Here is a 19,005-nt window from a genome sequence, read left to right as displayed (position 1 = left end):
TTTGCAAGAAAAATTAAGTTGATGTAATAAGGAACATTTTTATTTATTCATAACTTGAAAAAAAATAAGTTTGGTATTTAGAAAGTTTATCAAAATCAACTAATTACAATTTTTTTAATTGGATCCATGTTTTAAATCAAGTGGTGTTAGAAGCTTCTCTGAGTTACTTATTAGAGTGTAGGCCCAATCCCATGTCTCTTTCTACCCCTCCCCCTCAGCCCTACCCCTTTCAAACGGAGTGCTGAGGGGCAGGGCCGAAAGTAAACCCCTCCGAATTGGAACACCCCTTCGACAATCGCGTAGGTCATCAGTAGTCGCCGCTGCCGATGACGTAGGCAGGTGCAACAATTGTTTGCCAAAGAAGAATGTTTTTCTCACATTTTAAAACTTTATTCATTGAGAAAATACTTACATTTATGAACTTCTTTCGTTGTGGACGCCGCCATCTTGCCGTTCTTGCACGGCTTTCTGGGAAATCTGTAATACCTCTCCGTTTGGAGTGTGCCTCGGGAGAATCTCCGTTTGGAGGGGTGTATAGCCCTACACCTTCCCCCTACCCCTCCGTCATAATGACAATCGGGACACCCTACCCCTCCATGTGAACACGCAAAATGGAGGGGTAGGGCCAAGGGGGAGGGCTGAGGGGGGAAATGGGATTCAGCCATAGAGTTCTTCATTTTTTTCAGTTTTAATTGAAGAATGTTTCAAATGTTTTTTTCTGTTGGAATCAATAAAACTGATCGTTTTGAAGCTTCTGGTCCTTTTTAAGGGTTTCTGTCAGACCTGAAGTGTGACGGATTCATCAATACTGATTACAACTGTGAACACAGTCCAGGTCCAGGTCCAGGTCCAGGTCTACACAGGTCAATAGATCCGTTCACTGAACCGACTTATCTTCAACTGCTTGAATTAAATTGATTCAGCCTCTAATATAATATATTATTAGAAGGAGGATGAGACACACTCAGTTTTGATGCGTTCCATTTTATTACCATTTATTCCATTTATAGACCTGAGCGTTTATGAACGACGCTGAAAAAACAGAGAAAACCAGACAGTCTGATAAAACAACCCTGAGAAAACCTGGAAATCAGAGGTAAAGCTCTTCCTCCAGAAGCACCGAGGAACCGCCAGCCGTCTGCAGCTCCTCTGTGCAGTTTGCATGTTCCTCCTCTGCATGCGTGGCTTCCTGAGTCTTCAACCCTCCCTGTTCACAGCACGACGTAGCTCTTCTCCTCCTCCTCCGCCTCCTCCTCTCCCCGGCGGCCCCCCGGCGGGGGGGACCTCCTCCTGCTGGACCCCCCGGCTGCTCCGCTCACACTCAGCTGGCCCATCCTCTCCGCCAGGCCTCTCAGCTCCGTCTCCTCGTCCACCGAGCCCGGCGAGCCCGGCAGCTTCCGCGGCTCTGTGGGACGGTCAGCAGCTGTCAAGACCAGCAGAGGGTGTGTGTGTGTGTGTGTGTGTGTGTGTGTGTGTGTGTGTGTGTGTTTTACCATGCTCTGATGTGGGCTGGAGGTCTTCAGGTTTCAGGCTCTGCTCTGTGAGTCCGGCTCTCAGAGTGATGTGCAGAGAAATGGCCTGAGGACCGCTGAGCTCCTCTGGAGCTGCCCCCCCTGCCCCCCCTGCCCCCCCCGGCCCCCCCTGCCCCCCTGGCCCCCTGGCCCCCCTGCTGCTCCTCCATCAGCTGGAGCTGCAGGCTTGGTGTTTCTCCCAGACCTGCTGCTCCTGCTGCTCCTGGTGCTGCCGTGCCCTCTGGGAGGTCTCTCCAGGACCACATTGCGGCCCCTGAAGGCCAGGTCCGGGTAGGTCTCCTGCATCTCTTCGTGGACCAGGCGGGTCCGCGGGGTTTGGGTCTGGGGCTGAACGAAGGAACCTGCAGAGGAGGAACGGCAGGGTCTGGAGGGTTCTGAGACCGAGAACACACAGACCACCTTCAGTCTTCATGTCCAGAACAGAGGAGGGTCTGGAGGTCCAGAACAGAGGAGGGTCTAGAGGTCCTGGAGGTGCTTCACTGCTGACGTTGCTTACAAAGGTTCCACTAACTTGTCAGGTTGGAACCTTCTGTGAAGAACCTGCAGCAGATCCTGCAGGAAAGAACATGAGGACCGTGGAGTGAAGGAGGAGCTCTGCTGACTGGACCTCTTCAGCGGGGGTCTGGTGTGGGTCTGGGTGTGGGTCTGGTGTGGGTCTGGATGTGGGTCTGGATGAGGAGCTGCGGATGCCGCTCCAAAGGCTGTAACTGAAGCTAACCATCCCATCTCCACCACGATGCTTGGGTGTCGCAGTAGGCATCTCCGTGGTGAGATCGTTTGCAATCGCCGGATGACGGGAGGCTTGTCGTCACTATCTGGAAGTACACGAGGCATCGGGACGCGGACGCTCCCTTTGGTTTGTACGGCCGACCCACTGTGGGTGTCGGCCCCACGAGGAGTGCTTCTCCTCCATGTGGGCACGCCGTTGTGCTTCCTCCGCCTGGCTCGGTAGCTGGGCTGTCTGGTACGAGGCCGGTGTGGTCGGCCGCTTTGGAGTTTTCCCGGTTGTTGGCCCCACTGAGGCGTCGGGCCTTGGCAGGTGATTACTGTTGTGCAGTGGTGGAAAGTAACTGTAGTACCCTGGTTAAATACACCTAATTCATATTTACTTTTATACATTTTCTTTCACAGAGGTGTTTTTATGTGCATTTAAAGCTGTTATGCATGAAATTATTTAGGTTTGAAGTTCATTTTAACTCTGTTATTGAACGTCACGGGAAATTAATCTGGAAGCTTTGGTTTCCGATTGCATTTAAAGGGGTCAGTGTTTTTTTTTTTTTTTTTTGAGGGGAAGGAAGTAGAAGACGGGAGGAGGACGCGGGAGAGAGAGACACCTGGAGGAAAAGGAGTTTTGGCTTCAGCATCTAACGGGAAGAAAGAAACTGAGTTTGAGTAGACTGACGATTTGGAAAGCGGTTCATGAGTTGAGTGCACGTCGGTGCGGCGGAGGTTTGTTTTTTTGGGTCGCTCCAACTCCAAGGAGGGGCGAGAAAAGAAAAAAAAACGGTTTAGCGGCTGAAGAAGAGGAGCGGCGAGAAACGGCTGCTGGAGGAGGAGAGACAGGAGGACGGAGGTGAAGGAGGCTGGACCTGGACGTCTTCTCGGCGGTCTCAAGTGGATGTGGATCCTAGTGAAGGACCGGCGGAGAGGATTCCACTAAAGGAATATATCACTTGTCAGAGGTACATTTTCATTTTTTTTTCTTTGAGCTCCTTTCTTTGAGTATTTCATTTAGAAGACACTGGTTTTGGTGACAAGAGTTATAAAGTGTGTGTATAAATTCATCTAATAAATGTGGGGTTATGATTGTTAAATTGTGTGATCCCAGATGTAATGTGTATCAGAGGGTTAACAGTGTAGGACAGTTGCTCACATTTACAGTTTCAGCTCCAGAGTTTGCTCACTGGGCCTGTCTGCATCCTCGGCAGAGCGTAAAGATCGTATTTATCATCACTGGTTTTCATCTAATAGAAGTAGACTCCTGATTAAGTCATTTATGAGCCTTATTTGAGAACTGCTCTGTCAGAGGTATACAGACACTGTGACTGGATCTTGGGTTGATTAGGAGGGCTACAAAGTACTTCGTTACTGTACTTAAGTGTTTTTTTTTGTGTATCTGTACTTTGCTCAAGTAAAAAAATGAAGGGGTACTTTCATTTTTACTTCACTACATTTTAGAGCAGGTATCTGTACTTTTTACTTCACTACATTTAGATTTATGGTTGCGTTACTCGCTACTTTTCAATGTTCTGTAAATCCATTGTTTTGTTTTTTTTTCTGTGTGCGCGAGCGCAAAAATGAAAGTGAAACTAGGCGCGCCACCGTAAAGGAGCGGCAGAGGCAGCAAATAGTACATGAGCCGGAGGGCACATCGGTACCATTTTGAGGGATTAATTTTCATAGTGATTTTCATGAAGGTGCACATCTCTAGTGCTGGAAAATGTGTGATAGCCTTCAATCCACGGTAGTTTTTAGGAGCTATCATCACTGAAACCAAAGAAAGTCAGCTCGGCCGAGCGAGCTCACAGACCCAGCTTCCGCCTGACATTTTTAGCAATATCTCTGGAACGGAAAGCGTTAGAAACTTAATTCTTTCTATTTCTGAAACTAAAGAGTTACAGCTTTACAACAAGATATCCTGCAGCCTTCTACACCCTCTGGAAGCTGTGCAAAATCCCTGTAAATATTGTTCAAAATTTTTCAAAATCAAAAAAAGTTGATTTTCTTTTTTTATTTTCTACATACATTAAAAACCAAAGATGATAGACACTTACTGTTTTCTTTGTTGGAATCTATGGCTTTCTAGCTTTCAAACAAGCACACCCATTGCTTCTTACTCTTCCGGGAGGCTATGTTACATTGCATTGAAAATTTGTCATGAATTGTGAATCTTAAACAAAATTAAGTTTCACACTTATGAGCCTACTTTTCCTGTTAAACATATTTGTTTGAAATGTTGTGGATTATTTACATAATTAGGAGGAAAAAAATAATAAATGTTCTGTCATTAATAATATTTGTGCAAAAATGCCAACATTATCTGTCTTTTAACACATAAATGAATTGTGAATAGTTTTCCAGAAAATTGATGATTTCAATGCTGTTATTGAGAAAAGAACATGAACAATAGCATTTAATTGACTTTTTTGTATTATTATTAAGAAATTTTATGAACTCAACCAAGGAATGCCAAAAAAATTAGGGAACATGCATAATTTTAGACCACTGTAATCTATGCTTTGTGGTAGGTCACATCATACATTTCTCACATCTAGGAGGAATCAGTCGATTTCTTCTTCATCCCCATTCTCGTCATCAGCATCATCACTGTCTGAAGTACATGCTTGGTTTTCACAGTCTGACTGCCTGCACATGTCTGTGCATTTCAGTCTGTTTGCTTCCCTGTTGCTTCCCAGACTTCCTGTCCCCAGACACTTCCTCCAGTTCCTCCGGGAGGATCCCAAGCCGTTCCCAGGCCAGCCGAGAGACATCGTCTCTCCAGCGTGTCCTGGGTCTTCCCTGGGGTCTCCTCCCGGTGGGACATGCCCGGAACACCTCCCCAGGGAGGTGTCCAGGAGGCATCCTGAACAGATGCCCGAGCCACCTCAGCTGGTTCCTCTCGATGTGGAGGAGTAGCGGCTCTACTCCGAGCTCCTCCCTGGTGACTGAGCTCCTCCCCCTGTCTCTAAGGGAGCGCCCAGCCACCCTACGAAGGAAACTCATTTCGGCCACTTGTATCCGGGATCTTGTCCTTTCGGTCATGACCCAAAGCTCATGAACATAGATGAGGGTGGGAACGTAGATTGACCGATAAATCGAGAGCTTCGTCTTTCGGCTCAGCTCCTTCTTCACCACAACGGACCGATACAACGACTGCATCACTGCAGAAGCTGCACCGATCCGCCTGTCAATCTCACCTCCATCTTTCCTCCAGTCATGAACAAGACCCCAAGATACTTGAACTCCTCCACTTGGGCCAGGGTCTCTCCACCAACCTGGAGAGGACAGACCACCTTCTTCCGGTCGAGGACCAGGACCTCGGATTTGGAGGTTTTGATCCTCATCCCTGTCGCTTCACACTCAGCTGCGAACCGCCCCAGTGCATGCTGTAGGCCCGGGTTCGATGAAGCCAACAGGACAACATCATCTGCAAAAAGCAGAGATGAAATCCTGTGGTTCCCAAACCGGACCCCCTCCAGCCCCTGGCTGCACCTAGAAATTCTGTCCATAAAAATAATAAACATAACCGGTGACAAAGGGCAGCCCTGCCGGAGTCCAACAACAGGTCCGACTTATTGCCGGCAATGCGGACCAGACTCCTACTCCAGTCATACAAAGACTGGATGGCCCTTAACAAGGGGCCCCGGACTCCATATTCCCAGAGCACCCCCCACAAGACACCACGAGGGACGCGGTTGAATGCCTTCTCCAAATCCACAAAACACATGTGGACTGGTTGTGCGAACTCCCACGAACCCTCGAGCACCCTATGGAGGGTCTAGAGCTGGTCCACTGTTCCACGACCAGGACGAAAACCGCATTGTTCCTCCTGAATCCGAGGTTCGACTATCGGTTGAATCCTCCCCTCCCGTACCCTGGAATAGACTTTCCCGGGGAGGCTGAGGAGTGTGATCCCCCTATAGTTGGAGCACACCCTCCGGTCCCCCTTTTTAAACAGGAGAACCACCACCCCAGTCTGCCAATCCAGAGGCACCGTCCCCGACCGCCACGCGATGTTGCAGAGACGTGTCAACCAAGACGGTCCAAGCACATCCAGAGACTTAAGATACTCAGGGTGAATCTCGTCCACCCCCGGTGCCTTGCCACCGAGGAGCTTACCAACCACCTCGGTGACTTCAGCTTGGGTGATGAACGAGTCTGCCTCTGAGACCTCACCCTCTGCTTCCTCTACGGAAGACATGGTGACAAGACTGAGGAGGTCCTCAAAGTATTCCTTCCACCGTCCTATGATATCCCCAGTTGAGGTCAGCAGCTCCTCCTCCACTGTAAACAGTGTTAGTGGAGACCTGCTTTCCCCTCCTGAGGCACCGGACGGTTTGCCAGAATTTCTTCGAGGCCGACCGGTAGTCCTCCTCCATGGCCTCCTGAACCCCTCCCAGACCCGAGTTTTTGCCTCCACCACCACTCGGGCTGCAGTTCAATTAGCCTGCTGGTACCCGTCAGCTGCTTCTGGGGTCCCTCGAGCCAATAAGGCTCGACAGGACTCCTTCTTCAGCTTGACAGCAGCCCTAACTTCCGGTGTCCACAACCGGGTTCGGGGGTTGCTGCCCTGACAGGCACCGGAGACCTTACGACCACAGCTCCGGGCAGCTGCTTCGACAATGGAGGTGGAGAAAATGGAGAACATGGTCCACTCGGACTCAATGTTCCCAGCCTCCCTCGGGACATGAGAGAAGCTCTCCCGGAGGTGGGAGTTGAAAACCCTGCTGACAGAGGGTTCCACCAGACGTTCCCAGCAGACCCTCACAACACGTTTGGGTCTGCCAAGTCTGTCCGGTTTCCACCTCCGCCAGCAAATCCAACTCACCACCAGGTGGTGATCGGTCGACAGCTCTGCCCCTCTCTTCACCTGAGTGTCCAAAACACGCGGCCGGAGGTCAGACGACATGACAACAAAGTCGATCATCGACCTCTGACCTAGGGTGTCCTGGTGCCAAGTGCACTTATGGACACCCCAGTGCTCGAACATGGTGTTTGTTATGAACAAACTGGCTACCACAGAAGTCCAATAACAAAACACCACTCGGGTTCAGATCGGGGAGGCCGTGCGATCCAATCACCCCCTTCCAGGTCTCACTGTTGCTGCCCACGTGGGCATTGAAGTTGCCCAGTAGAACAATGGAGTCCCCAGTCGGAGCACTGTCCAGCACCCCTCCCAGGGACTCCAAGAAGGCCGGGTACTCTGCACTGCTGTTCGGCCCATAAGCCGAAACAACAGTCAGCTACCTATCCCCGACCCGAAGGCGAAGGGATGCGACCCTTTCGTTCACTGGTGTGAACTCCAACACATGGCGGCTGAGCTGTGGGGCTATAAGCAAACCCACCCCAGCCTGCAGCCTCTCACCACGGGCAACGCCACAGCAGTTGAGAGTCCAGCCCTTCTCGAGAGTTTGGGTTCCAGAGCCCAGGCTGTGAGTGGAGGTGAGCCCGACTATATCTAGCCGGTACCTCTCAACCTCCCCCACAAGCTCGGCCTCCTTCCCCCCCAACGAGGTGACATTCCATGTCCCTAGAGCGAGTCTCTGTGTCCAGGGATCAGGTTGCCGGGCACCCTGCCATCGGCTGCCACCCAATCCACATTGGTCCATATCCGTCATACTATCCATATTGAAGTGGAAGCTGGCGATCTACATCTCTTTTACTTTATGTAGCATAACCACCACTAATCCTGAAACAGAGTAAAACATTATCACAACTCCAGCTTCAGAAGGGTACTTACATATTACTTGCACAGTATGTAATCCCACACTAAATGTTACACCCTAATATTACCGTGAGACCTCAAAAGATAATTGGTTTCAACAGAGATTATTAAATCACAAAGCAATCTTTTAAAATTGTATTTAGCAGTCCAACTCTTTTTTTCTCTTCGTCTTGTTTTGCATGTTGTGTTAAACTTAAAAGTTTGTTACTTTTTCATGTGTGTACTTACTGCAGCTGTCTGACACGCCCGCTTCATGTGCTTAATTAGACCAGGCCAGAGAGAAGGGGAGGGGCTGAGGGGGGAACATTGGTATGACAGCATATAACTAAACAGAGACAGAAAGACAATAAGAGGAACAGCCCTGAAAGTAATTTAGATGTAATTAAAGGAAATAAGTAAATAAATAAATATTATATATATTTATATAAAAATAAAAATAAATCAGATGTTCTTGTCCCTTTACTTGCATTTGAGATGAGGGTTACATTCAGAATTCATGACAAAATTTGTACGCTATGTTACATAGCCTCCAGGTGGAGTAGAAACCCATGGGTGTGCTTGTTTGAAAGCTAGAAAGCTATAGATTCCAACAAAGAAAAGAGTAAGTGTCTATCATTTTTCGTTTTTAACATATATAGAAAATAATAAAAGAAAATCAACTTCTTTTGATTTTGAACTTTTTTTTAAAGATATTTACCAGGATTTTGTACAACTTCCAGAAGGCATAGAAGGCTGTAGGATAGCTTGTTATAAAGCTGTAACTCTCTAGTTTCAGAAATAGAAAGAACTAAGTTTCTAACGCTTTCCGTTCCAGAGATATTGCTAAAAATATCAGGCGGAAGCTGGGTCTGTGAGCTTGCTCGGCCGAGCTGACTTTCTTTGGTTTAAGTGATGATAGCTCCAAAAAACTACCGTGGATTGAAGGCTATCACACATTTTCCAACACTAGAGATGTGCACCTTCATGAAAATCACTATGAAAATTAATCCACCTGGCGCAGCTGCAGCTGCAGATCCCGTAGCCAGCCCAGCCTGCTGTCAGCGCCTTCTTCAGGCACAGACGGCTCCCGTCTGCTTTGGCGGTCCCTCCCTCGGAGGATTTCCTGTTTCCCAAGCTGGGTGGAGACCGTCGTGAGACACGTTAGTTTTACCCTACTGATGATGTGTTGTTGCAGTAGTAATTCTGGAGGGATAGCATGGCCCCCTCCAGGCTGTTGGCGGATGGTACGGATGGCGGATGGCCCCAACTTGAGGCTCCTTTAATCTGCTTTTTATTCTGTTTTTTTTTTATTGTTGATAATAATCTATGTGATGTATTCAGGGTGCCTCAGAAATCTCCCCTTCCGAGACATAATCTGCATAAAAATGACTAGAGCTGCAACTATCAAGTATTTTTGGAATCAAGTATTCCATTGATGATTTCTTTGAGTAATCGAGTACATTTTGGGCTCACGCAGTGCGCGTTCCATATATGCGCACTGATCCAAGCATCCTCGAGAAGCTTTTCCGTTTCTCCAGACTTTTTATCTGCTCTTTATTACAGATTATTTATAGAAAATGTAGCACATATATTGTCAGCATAATATCATTTAGTATTGGAGTTTGTTAAGCAATTTTTTTGTTTGTTTCTGAATCGCGGTGCGTCACCGGAGCGATTAGATACTTTCAGTTTAGTAGGCAGACCTCCTTATCTCTCCAGACAGAAGTCTGATATCCTGCATCGCCTGGATATGTCCATTAATCACACACACACACACACACACACGACATCTCTCTCTCGCGCGCGCATCTCATCGCCACAACGAAGCCTCAAAGTATAAGAATTTGTCTCAAGCATTTTTTTTGTACTCGGGGTACTCGGGGTACTCCAGTTACTCGAGTAATAGTTGCAGTCTTACAAATGACCAAAATGTTTTCTAATCATTCCCTCTTCCACATCTGAACTTTGGCTCTTGTTGTGTTAAGTTAACATGCTGACTGAGGAGGAGTCCGCACTTTGAGTTTAAATCTTTAAAGCTAATAGCAGTAGAAATAGTTAAAGTTGAGTTATGGTGGTGCATGGCTGGACTGAAGCCTGATGTCTTCAGCCGTTAGTGATCAGGGTGTTTGACCAGTCTGCTGGAGTCCAGCTGCACTGTATTAACACATCATATTCACTTCTTCCATTATATTCATGTTATAAAGCAGCAGACAGAAACACGTCAAGTCAGATGACTGAAAGTGGGTCCAAAAGGAGAAACAACACTGTTAGTGGAACATTCCCAACACAGCAAGACTTCAACATAAGGAGCTGTGTACTGTGTCATTAGGTCCATGTTGATTTATTACTGGAGAACATGACTGTCATGACGTCTCTGTGTCTCCTGGCTGTAGCCTGCTGACCTGTAGCCACAGCTGAGGGACTGGACGACTCCTGTCTCACTATGTCTTCTGCCCTCCAAGGAAAGCTGCAGCGGGACGGAGACCACAAGAAACCAGTGGTGAGTCTGTGTGTGTGTGTGTGTGTGTGTGTGTGTGTGTGTGTGTGTGTGTGTGTGTGTGTGTGTGTGTGTGTGTGTGTGCGTGCACGTTTTTCCATCCTTGTGGGGACCAAATGTCCCACAAGGATAGGAAATTCCGGCACGACCTACCTCGTGGGGACATTTTTTGGGTCCCCATGAGGGGAAACAGTGTTTTCTTGACCATGTTGTGGTTACTGAAAAAAGTAAAAGTGCAAAAACATTTCTTTAGGGCAGTGGTGGATTTAACAAATTTGGGGCCCAAGGCAAAGGCAGGAATGGGGCCCTCTCAAATGAGAAGACAACACACACGCCATTTTGATACTCACTAGTTGCTCATCTCCACACGTCGACAACTGTCCCTCCCAAACAGGTGTCGACGTCGCCGTTACACTTGCTGGTTGTTGTGGATATTGTATTTTATTTTGATTCATACTAAGTTTGAACATGAACAGTAAAGCCTCAGTTGCAACATCTGTCTCATTAAAGGTGCTGTCGGCAGGATTCCGCATCTCCGCCATCTTGCTTAGGGTTACCTAAGCAAGATGGCGATTTGACCCATCTAAGATGGCGATTTGAAACCCAGCACAGCCAATCCTGTCCTGTTTTCTCTGACATCACACCCTTAAGCAAGTTAAGTCCCTCCCACAAGAACGTGCGACGAACGCCACTCGACCAATCACGGTTAGAGCCTCATGGGCTTTTCTGATTGGTCAAAGATACCTGGAGCCTTTGAGATTCCTTTTCAGCTCAGAACAGAGACAGATGGAAACGCTGCGCCTTTACGGTAGTGCAATTATGCTACACTCCTAAAGGATTATCAATGGATACTCTAACATTTAATCCAAACAAACACAGGAAAATTTGCATTGACGAGCAAAATCCTGCCTACAGCACCTTTAAAACCATCTGCACATAGGTGGTCAGTTTGGGGGGCGGGGGGGGGGGGGGGCTCACACAAATCCTTCACATGTAGCGATTGTAACCCCGGATAATTTTAGTAGTAATTAATATTCCGACGCTCCTGAACGCACCATCCGCTGATTGCAGAGACGCACACAGACGTTCACGAGGATTAAAAAAATAAAAACAACGTGTGGCTGCTCTAAATGTGCTCCGTTCCAATGGAACAGTTACTTGGGACCGAGTTGGTCGGGGGCCGACTTGGCTTGGGGCCGTGGTGGGTTGCTGCTGCTCGCCGCTGCCGCAGTGAAGTATGTCGTCACTTTGGAGCATTTTGACAGCAGCTTTCTGCTTTCCTCCTTTATCCTCCTTTTTTCAGCACCGCTGGGGCAGCTTCTTTTCATCGTCTTTTTCTTTTCTGTTCTTTTCTCTTCTCTGCTCTTCTCTTGTCTTCATGCCGTTTGTTTTCGTATGTTTTGCTGCTCTTCCTGGATCCTCTCCACACATGCACAGTAAGATGGACTGATCCAATGTAGTGGAGACTGAAGGGGGGGCCCCGAGACACACATAATACAATAAGCATTCTGCTGGCATTTTAGGGACAGGATTTCAATCAAAACATAATTAATGTGTATAAATAAGTAATAACTGTATTAACCATAAGTGTATGAGGAGTTTTATGGGGCCCCCAGGAACTTGGGGCCCGAGGCAACTGCCTAGTTTCGCCTAATGGTAAGTCCGCCCCTGCTTTAGTGCTACACATTGTTTTGGTGTGGGTTAGGGTTAGGAGTTAGATATGAATGGGAGTCAATGGAAGGTCTCCACGAGGATAGGAAGACAAAAGTGTGTGTGTGTGTGTGTGTGTGTGTGTGTGTGTGTGTGTGTGCATACAGACCTGAGGCCTGTACTAGGAGTGGAATCATCAACTGAACTGAATGTTAGATCTAAAGTGAAGCAGGTTGTGATTGGTTGGAAGCTGTAAGCTCCGCCTCTTTAATGTGAACGCTCATCAGGACTGGAGGAGTCTGGGTTGAAGTACCGGGTTCAGAACCTGCTTCATAGTCCAGGGAACTGAGACATCCAGGGTCTGTTAATCCAGGTCAGTGTCCAGGCCTCAGGTGTCTGAGTGTGAAGCTGTGTCTGCAGACCTGGTCTCTGTAGACCTGGTCTCTGTAGACCTGGTCTCTGTAGACCTGGTCTCTGCTGACCTGGTCTCTGCTAACCTGGTCTCTGTAGACCTGGTCTCTGTAGACCTGGTCTCTGCTGACCTGGTCTCTGTAGACCTGGTCTCTGCTGACCTGGTCTCTGCTGACCTGGTCTCTGTAGACCTGGTCTCTGTAGACCTGGTCTCTGCTGACCTGGTCTCTGCTGACCTGGTCTCTGTGTGCCTGCTCTCAGATCGTTTTGGAGGGGAACATTGCCAGTGGGAAGACCACGTGTCTGGAGTACTTCAGCAGAACCAGTGATGTCAAGGTAGATCACATTCTGACTCTTGTTCTCAAATCATGTCCCAGAGACACCATGTTGTCTCCGGGACCTGTCCTCCTGATTCTCTACAGCTCGTGTCCTCTGGTTTCAAAACGGCCCCGCCTCCTTTGACTGTTTTTTCAAAATAACAGTGGAACTGCTCCTTCAGTCCAACACTCCTTCACCTGGAGGTCACGGCTGGTGGACCTGGACTCCTGAGGCCTGGATAAACAACAGACTGCAGGGTGGGGTTTTGTTTGGACCGGATGGTGGACTGACCCTCTGCTCTGGTTGGTTGCAGGTCTTCACAGAGCCGGTCTCCAAGTGGAGGAACGTCCGAGGACACAATCCTCTGGTAATGTTCCAACAGCCAGGTTCAGGTTGTTTTTCTGGGTCTGTCTCACTCAGATGGGAACAGCTGCTCACACACGTGGTCAAGCTGTGGTTCCAGGTCGTCTCTGAGGACTCTTTGTCCCTGCAGGCTCTGAGGTACCAGGATCCTGAACGCTGGGGCCTGACGCTGCAGAGCTACATCCAGCTCACCATGCTGGACCGACACACATCCACCACAGTAAGTGACCCACCAGAACCACAGTCCTGATCCACCAGGACCAGTTCTGAGCCACCAGAACCACAGTCCTGATCCATCAGAGTTTCTGTGTTTGAATCGTTGAAGTCACTGAAGAGTCCTGGTTTTGGAGTCCTGGTTTTCCAGCCGCCCTCTTTCTTCTGCTCTTTGTTGTGCTGCTGTTCTTTCAGACAGTTTTCATTGATGTGATCAGCTGATCAGCTGATCGGTGTTCCACTCTGCTGCAGGAGGCTCCCGTCAAGATGATGGAGAGGTCCATCTTCAGCGCCAAGTACATCTTTGAGGAGAACCTCTTCAGAAGGTACGAAATCATTGATCAGTCCTTCTATCTGTCCACTGATCAATCAGCTCCAGAATCAGGACCGGCTGAGACCCCGAGCCTCAGGCTTCAGATGTTCTGTTTTGGTTCTGGGTCCTGTGGACCGGGTGTTTTGGGTAAACCCGGATCAGAACATGGCCCAGGGCTGGATCTGAACCAGTTTCCATCAGCGAATCTTTATTGATCAGTCTCTGGATCAGTTCTGGATCAGTCTGTGCTCTGGAATGTTCCTGCAGTGGGAAGATGCCCGAGGTGGACTTTGCCGTGCTCAGTGAGTGGTTCGACTGGATCACCACCAACGTGTCCATTCCAGTGGATCTGATTGGTGAGAGGACACACACTGTCCCCGTCTCTGTGCGATGTGGAGCGTGTTCTGGTGGAACTGCTCCACGTTCCTCCCTGTTCTCTCAGTCTACCTGCAGACGGATCCTGAGACGTGCCACCGGCGGCTGAAGCAGCGCTGCCGAGAGACGGAGGAGGAGGGCATGACACTGGTGAGGAAGCAGCTCTTCGTCCTGTGCACTGCTAATCCTAACCCTAACCCCGTCAGCACTGTGTGTGTGTGTGTGTGTGGATGTGTGTGTTTGTGTGTGTGTATCTAGGAGCACCTGCAGGCCATCCACGAGCTGTACGAGGACTGGCTGGTCAGACGGACCTCGTTCTCGCTGCCGGCTCCCGTCTTGGTGAGCTTCACTCCACAGCGCCAGAGCCTTTAACGAGAGAATCCAACCGTCCAGTCCACTTCACTCGTCATCTGAGGTTCTAAAGTCTCAGTGCAGACACTCAGTCCGGAAACTCAGTGTTGTGAATTAAATTCAGAACGTTCACCAAGATGAATCCAGATTTATTAAAGGAATGTTTCCTTCCACATGCAGAATATGAAGAGTGGTTAAAGATGAGTGTGATCAAGTTCAAATGTGACAGTGATCATGAAAATATGACCTCTGACCCCTGAGAAGACCAGAAATAGGCCAGAGAGGCACTCAACCGGCAGCCATCCCAGAGCCCAGACCCAAGCCCCACCATTCAGACGTCCACACACTGGTTCAGAAGGGGGTAGAGGAAGGCCACGGTTCCCAGGGAGCCAAGACCGACAAGCCGAGAGCCCAGGGCCCAAGAACCCAAGAGCAACCCCCCCCCCCCACTCAGGTAGAGGGCTATGACCACACCTCGGAGAACTCAGAAACTCAGGACTGCCCTGATGCAGGGCATGGACACACAACAGAACACGTGGACAGACCCACAAGGAGCCCACAAGACACACAAGGGGAGCAGCACTTAAATAGAGGGGAACACAGGTGTCACACATTAGGTGATAATGAGGCAGGTGAACAAGAGGATCAGACAGAAACTGGTGGGGCAGGGCAAGCACAGGGCGCCCCCACATGGCCACAGGGGCACAGGGCATGACAGTTGTGATTTCAATTTCAAGGGGACATATGCTATTTTTCAGTCACGGCATATAGGTCTCAGAAGCCCAAAAACATAGTGTTTAAGTTTGTTCACCCCAAATTCATCCTTTGTTCGGAGTTTCAGTGGTCTAAAAAGTCGCTCTGAGGAGCCCTCCTCAGAACAGGATGTTTATGAGCCTGCTTCCCGGTATGCACTTGAACTTATCTGTCCACACCCTCTCTCTCTCTCTCTCTCTCTCTCTCACACACACACACACACACACACACACACACACACACACACACACACACACACACGGTGGGGGCACAGTCAGGGGGAGGAGTGAAATCCTCTTATTTCAGGACCCAACTCGAACTCGATCGTTATTCACAACCAAGCAAAACCAAACACACAATCTATCTAGGTGTCTATACAACTCGTCTTTATATGAATGTGTGTGTGCGTGTGTGTGTGTGTGTGAGGGAGAGGGACGGTTTGTGACGCTAGATGGAGGACTGGGGTATGAAGCTACAGATCAAAATGGCGGCCAGCCAAAGACTACAGTTAAAATGGCGGATCAGAGGGATGTGCTTGGCACATGTGCTCGGTAACAAAGGAGGGCTTGAGAGATAGTTGAGGCCTGTGTTCTTCTCTCAAATCCACTTTGTAAAAGCCAATTCAAAAAGAGTCTACATGATCTGGGTGGTCCATCACGTCAGACCAGGTGGAAGATGTTGGATTAACCAGGTGATGTTTTGGTGTGATGCTGGAGGCTGAAGCATTACAGTTCAGTACCAAGATTAACTTGCAAACCCGGTGTTGGGTGAAGCGAAGTGATCATCAGCCTACAGACTGTTAACTTATCCTCAGTTCATCAAAACCAGAAAACAATCTCAATTAAATCCACACATAATAAAAGCAAACAGTTCTTAGAAAAACCTGTTTATGCTAAAGCCCAGATAGTTCCCACGTTCCATGGTCTTTGGAGGAAGAGTCGCTCGGTGCTAGCCAGCTGCTCGGTGCTAGCCAGCTGCTCGGTGCTAGCCAGCTGCTCGGTGCTAGCCAGCTGCTCGGTGTTAGCCAGCTGCTTGGTGCTAGCCAGCTGCTCGGTGTTAGCCAGTTGCTTGGTGCTAGCCAGGTGGCTGCTCTTTGTCTCCTGTTAGCAGGTCCCTGCTAACGTTGCCTGTTGCTGTGCAGTGGTAGAAGGTGGAGGTGTTGAAGGGTTGAAGACCCGTTCCTGCCGTGGTTCTTCCACCGTGTCCTTGTCGTGGGCTGGAGGAGTGGATCCGGGGCCCGGTGGCAGTCAGACGCTGGGGCTGACTGGGCCTCGGCTTGGTCGCTCAGTCTGCCATGTGCTTATGGCTGGAGGCCGGAGATCCCGCTTCAGGCTGAAGGAGCTGGTTGCTTCGCCTGTGGAACTCTCAAAGAACAGTTTGTGAGAGGAGAGGCGGTGCTCCTCTGGCCTGTTCTGGTGGTCCTTGGTGGGGCCTGGATCCTGGATGCCTCTCTGGTTAGGCCCTGGGTCTGAGGGCCGACCCTTCCTTTGCCGGCTGTGGGACCTGCACATTCCCTTCCTCCCTCCTCAGACGTCGGGCGAGAACTCTGCTGGAGGAAAGTAGGAACTGCGGGACTGGACAGTTTCTGTGAGATCCTGACCAATCACAGTTCATCACCTCCTCTCAGACGTGGGCCTTGAAGCTCGGTTCGAATTTCAAATGCGTAGCGCCCTTTGAGGGTGGGAGGTGGGGCTGACCCCCCCTTGCTGTGTGCGTGCACACACACAGCAGTCATGGCAAATGAACAGCTTCCCGGTGATACCTGCGGTCCCCAAGACGCTGGTGGATGTGACCTTTGACCTCTGTGCCTGTCCTCAGGTGATTCCTGCGGACGGCGACCATCAGGACATGATGCTCAAGTACGAAGAGAACCGAGAGCAGATCCTGGCTGCTACAATCTTCTGACATGCGCACACACACACACACACACACACACACACACACACACTCCCAATCTGAGCAGAGCTCTGAACCTGGGGGGACCTGAAAGAGACTCATAGAGTTCTTCATTTTTCTCAGTTTTAACTGAAGAATGTTTGAAATGTTTTTTTTTCTGTTGGAATCAATAAAACTGATCTTTTTGAAGCTTCTGTTCCTTTTTTAGGGTTTCTGTCAGACCTGAAGTGTGACGGATTCATCAGTACTGATTACAAACTGGACTATTGTGAACACAGTCCAGGTCTAAGTCCAGGTCTACACAGATCAATAGATCCGTTCACTGAACCGACTTACATTTTACTGTTTGAATTAATTTGAATCAGCCTCTAATATAATATATTATTAGAAGGAGGATGAGACACACTCAGTTTTGATGCGTTCCATTTTATTACCATTTATTCCATTTATAGACCTGAGCGTTTATGAACGACACTGAAAAAACAGAGAAAACCAGACAGTCTGATAAAACAACCCTGAGAAAACCTGGAAATCAGAGGTAAAGCTCTTCCTCCAGAAGCACCGAGGAACCGCCAGCCGTCTGCAGCTCCTCTGTGCAGTTTGCATGTTCCTCCTCTGCATGCGTGGCTTCCTGAGTCTTCAACCCTCCCTGTTCACAGCACGACGTAGCTCTTCTCCTCCTCCTCCGCCTCCTCCTCTCCCCGGCGGCCCCCCGGCGGGGGGGACCTCCTCCTGCTGGACCCCCCGGCTGCTCCGCTCACACTCAGCTGGCCCATCCTCTCCGCCAGGCCTCTCAGCTCCGTCTCCTCGTCCACCGAGCCCGGCGAGCCCGGCAGCTTCCGCGGCTCTGTGGGACGATCAGCAGCTGTCAAGACCAGCAGAGGGTGTGTGTGTGTGTGTGTGTGTGTGTGTGTGTGTGTGTGTGTGTTACCATGCTCTGATGTGGGCTGGAGGTCTTCAGGTTTCAGGCTCTGCTCTGTGAGTCCGGCTCTCAGAGTGATGTGCAGAGAAATGACCTGAGGACCGCTGAGCTCCTCTGGAGCTGCCCCCCCGGCCCCCCCTGCCCCCCCTGCTGCTCCTCCATCAGCTGGAGCTGCAGGCTTGGTGTTTCTCCCGGACCTGCTGATCTTGTTGTTCCTGCTGCTCCTGGTGCTGCCGTGCCCTCTGGGAAGTCTCTCCAGGACCACCTTGCGGCCCCTGAAGGCCAGGTCCGGGTAGGTCTCCTGCATCTCTTCGTGGACCAGGCGGGTCCGCGGGGTTTGGGTCAAGGGCTGAACGAAGGAACCTGCAGAGGAGGAACGGCAGGGTCTGGAGGGTTCTGAGACCGAGAACACACAGACCACCTTCAGTCTTCATGTCCAGAATGGAGGAGGGTCTGGAGGTCCAGAACAGAGGAGGGTCTAGAGGTCCTGGAGGTGCTTCACTGCTGACGTTGCTTACAAAGGTTCCACTAACTTGTCAGGTTGGAACCTTCTGTGAAGAACCTGCAGCAGATCCTGCAGGGAAGAACATGAGGAACGTGGAGTGAAGGAGGAGCTCTGCTGACTGGACCTCTTCAGCGGGGGTCTGGGTGTGGGTCTGGTTGTGGATCTGGGTGTGGATCTGGGTGTGGATCTGGATGTGGGTCTGGGTGTGGGTCTGGGTGGGGGTCTGGGTGGGGGTCTGGATGTGGATCTGGGTGTGGATCTGGGTGTGGATCTGGGTGCGGGTCTGGGTGTGGATCTGGGTGTGGATCTGGGTGGGGGTCTGGATGTGGGTCTGGGTGGGGGTCTGGGTGTGGATCTGGGTGTGGGTCTGGTTGTGGATCTGGGTGTGGGTCTGGCTGTGGATCTGGGTGGGGGTCTGGATGTGGGTCTGGATGAGGAGCTGCGGATGCCGCTCCAAAGGCTGTAACTGAAGCTAACCATCC

At 49.9% G+C, this 19,005-nt stretch overlaps 1 protein-coding gene across 2 annotated transcripts; it reads left to right on the top strand.

The window, feature by feature from the left end:
• The first annotated feature begins 1,691 nt into the window (after positions 1-1,691).
• Positions 1,692-17,292, top strand: LOC115399622 (thymidine kinase 2, mitochondrial-like). Of its 2 annotated transcripts, XM_030107124.1 has the most exons (11): positions 1,692-2,571; positions 2,821-3,214; positions 10,350-10,456; positions 12,776-12,850; positions 13,146-13,199; positions 13,326-13,415; positions 13,661-13,734; positions 13,989-14,077; positions 14,164-14,246; positions 14,303-14,435; positions 17,019-17,292. In XM_030107124.1, exons 3-11 carry the CDS (start codon positions 10,400-10,402, stop codon positions 17,198-17,200), a joined length of 837 nt encoding a protein of 278 aa, XP_029962984.1. In that variant the 5' UTR covers positions 1,692-2,571; positions 2,821-3,214; positions 10,350-10,399; the 3' UTR covers positions 17,201-17,292. The 2 variants fall into 2 exon arrangements, with proteins under 2 accessions (XP_029962984.1, XP_029962985.1); XM_030107125.1 differs by lacking the exon at positions 1,692-2,571 and having other exon boundaries at positions 2,841-3,214; positions 14,355-14,435; positions 17,019-17,234.
• Positions 17,293-19,005: the final 1,713 nt, after the last annotated feature.

Source organism: Salarias fasciatus, chromosome 13 (genome assembly GCF_902148845.1).
Source record: "Salarias fasciatus chromosome 13, fSalaFa1.1, whole genome shotgun sequence".
In the NCBI taxonomy this organism is placed as follows: domain Eukaryota; kingdom Metazoa; phylum Chordata; class Actinopteri; order Blenniiformes; family Blenniidae; genus Salarias; species Salarias fasciatus.
Note: the sequence above shows the minus strand (reverse complement) of the source record. Positions and strands in the feature narration are given on the sequence as shown.

Bases quoted from the DNA above. Each gene is read 5' to 3' on its own strand.
- LOC115399622 (XM_030107124.1), top strand. From the start codon at position 10,400: ATGTCTTCTGCCCTCCAAGGAAAGCTGCAGCGGGACGGAGACCACAAG. The intron at 12,851-13,145 runs GTAGATCACATT...GGTTGGTTGCAG, and splicing joins GCAGAACCAGTGATGTCAAG to GTCTTCACAGAGCCGGTCTC. The intron at 13,416-13,660 runs GTAAGTGACCCA...ACTCTGCTGCAG, and splicing joins ACCGACACACATCCACCACA to GAGGCTCCCGTCAAGATGAT.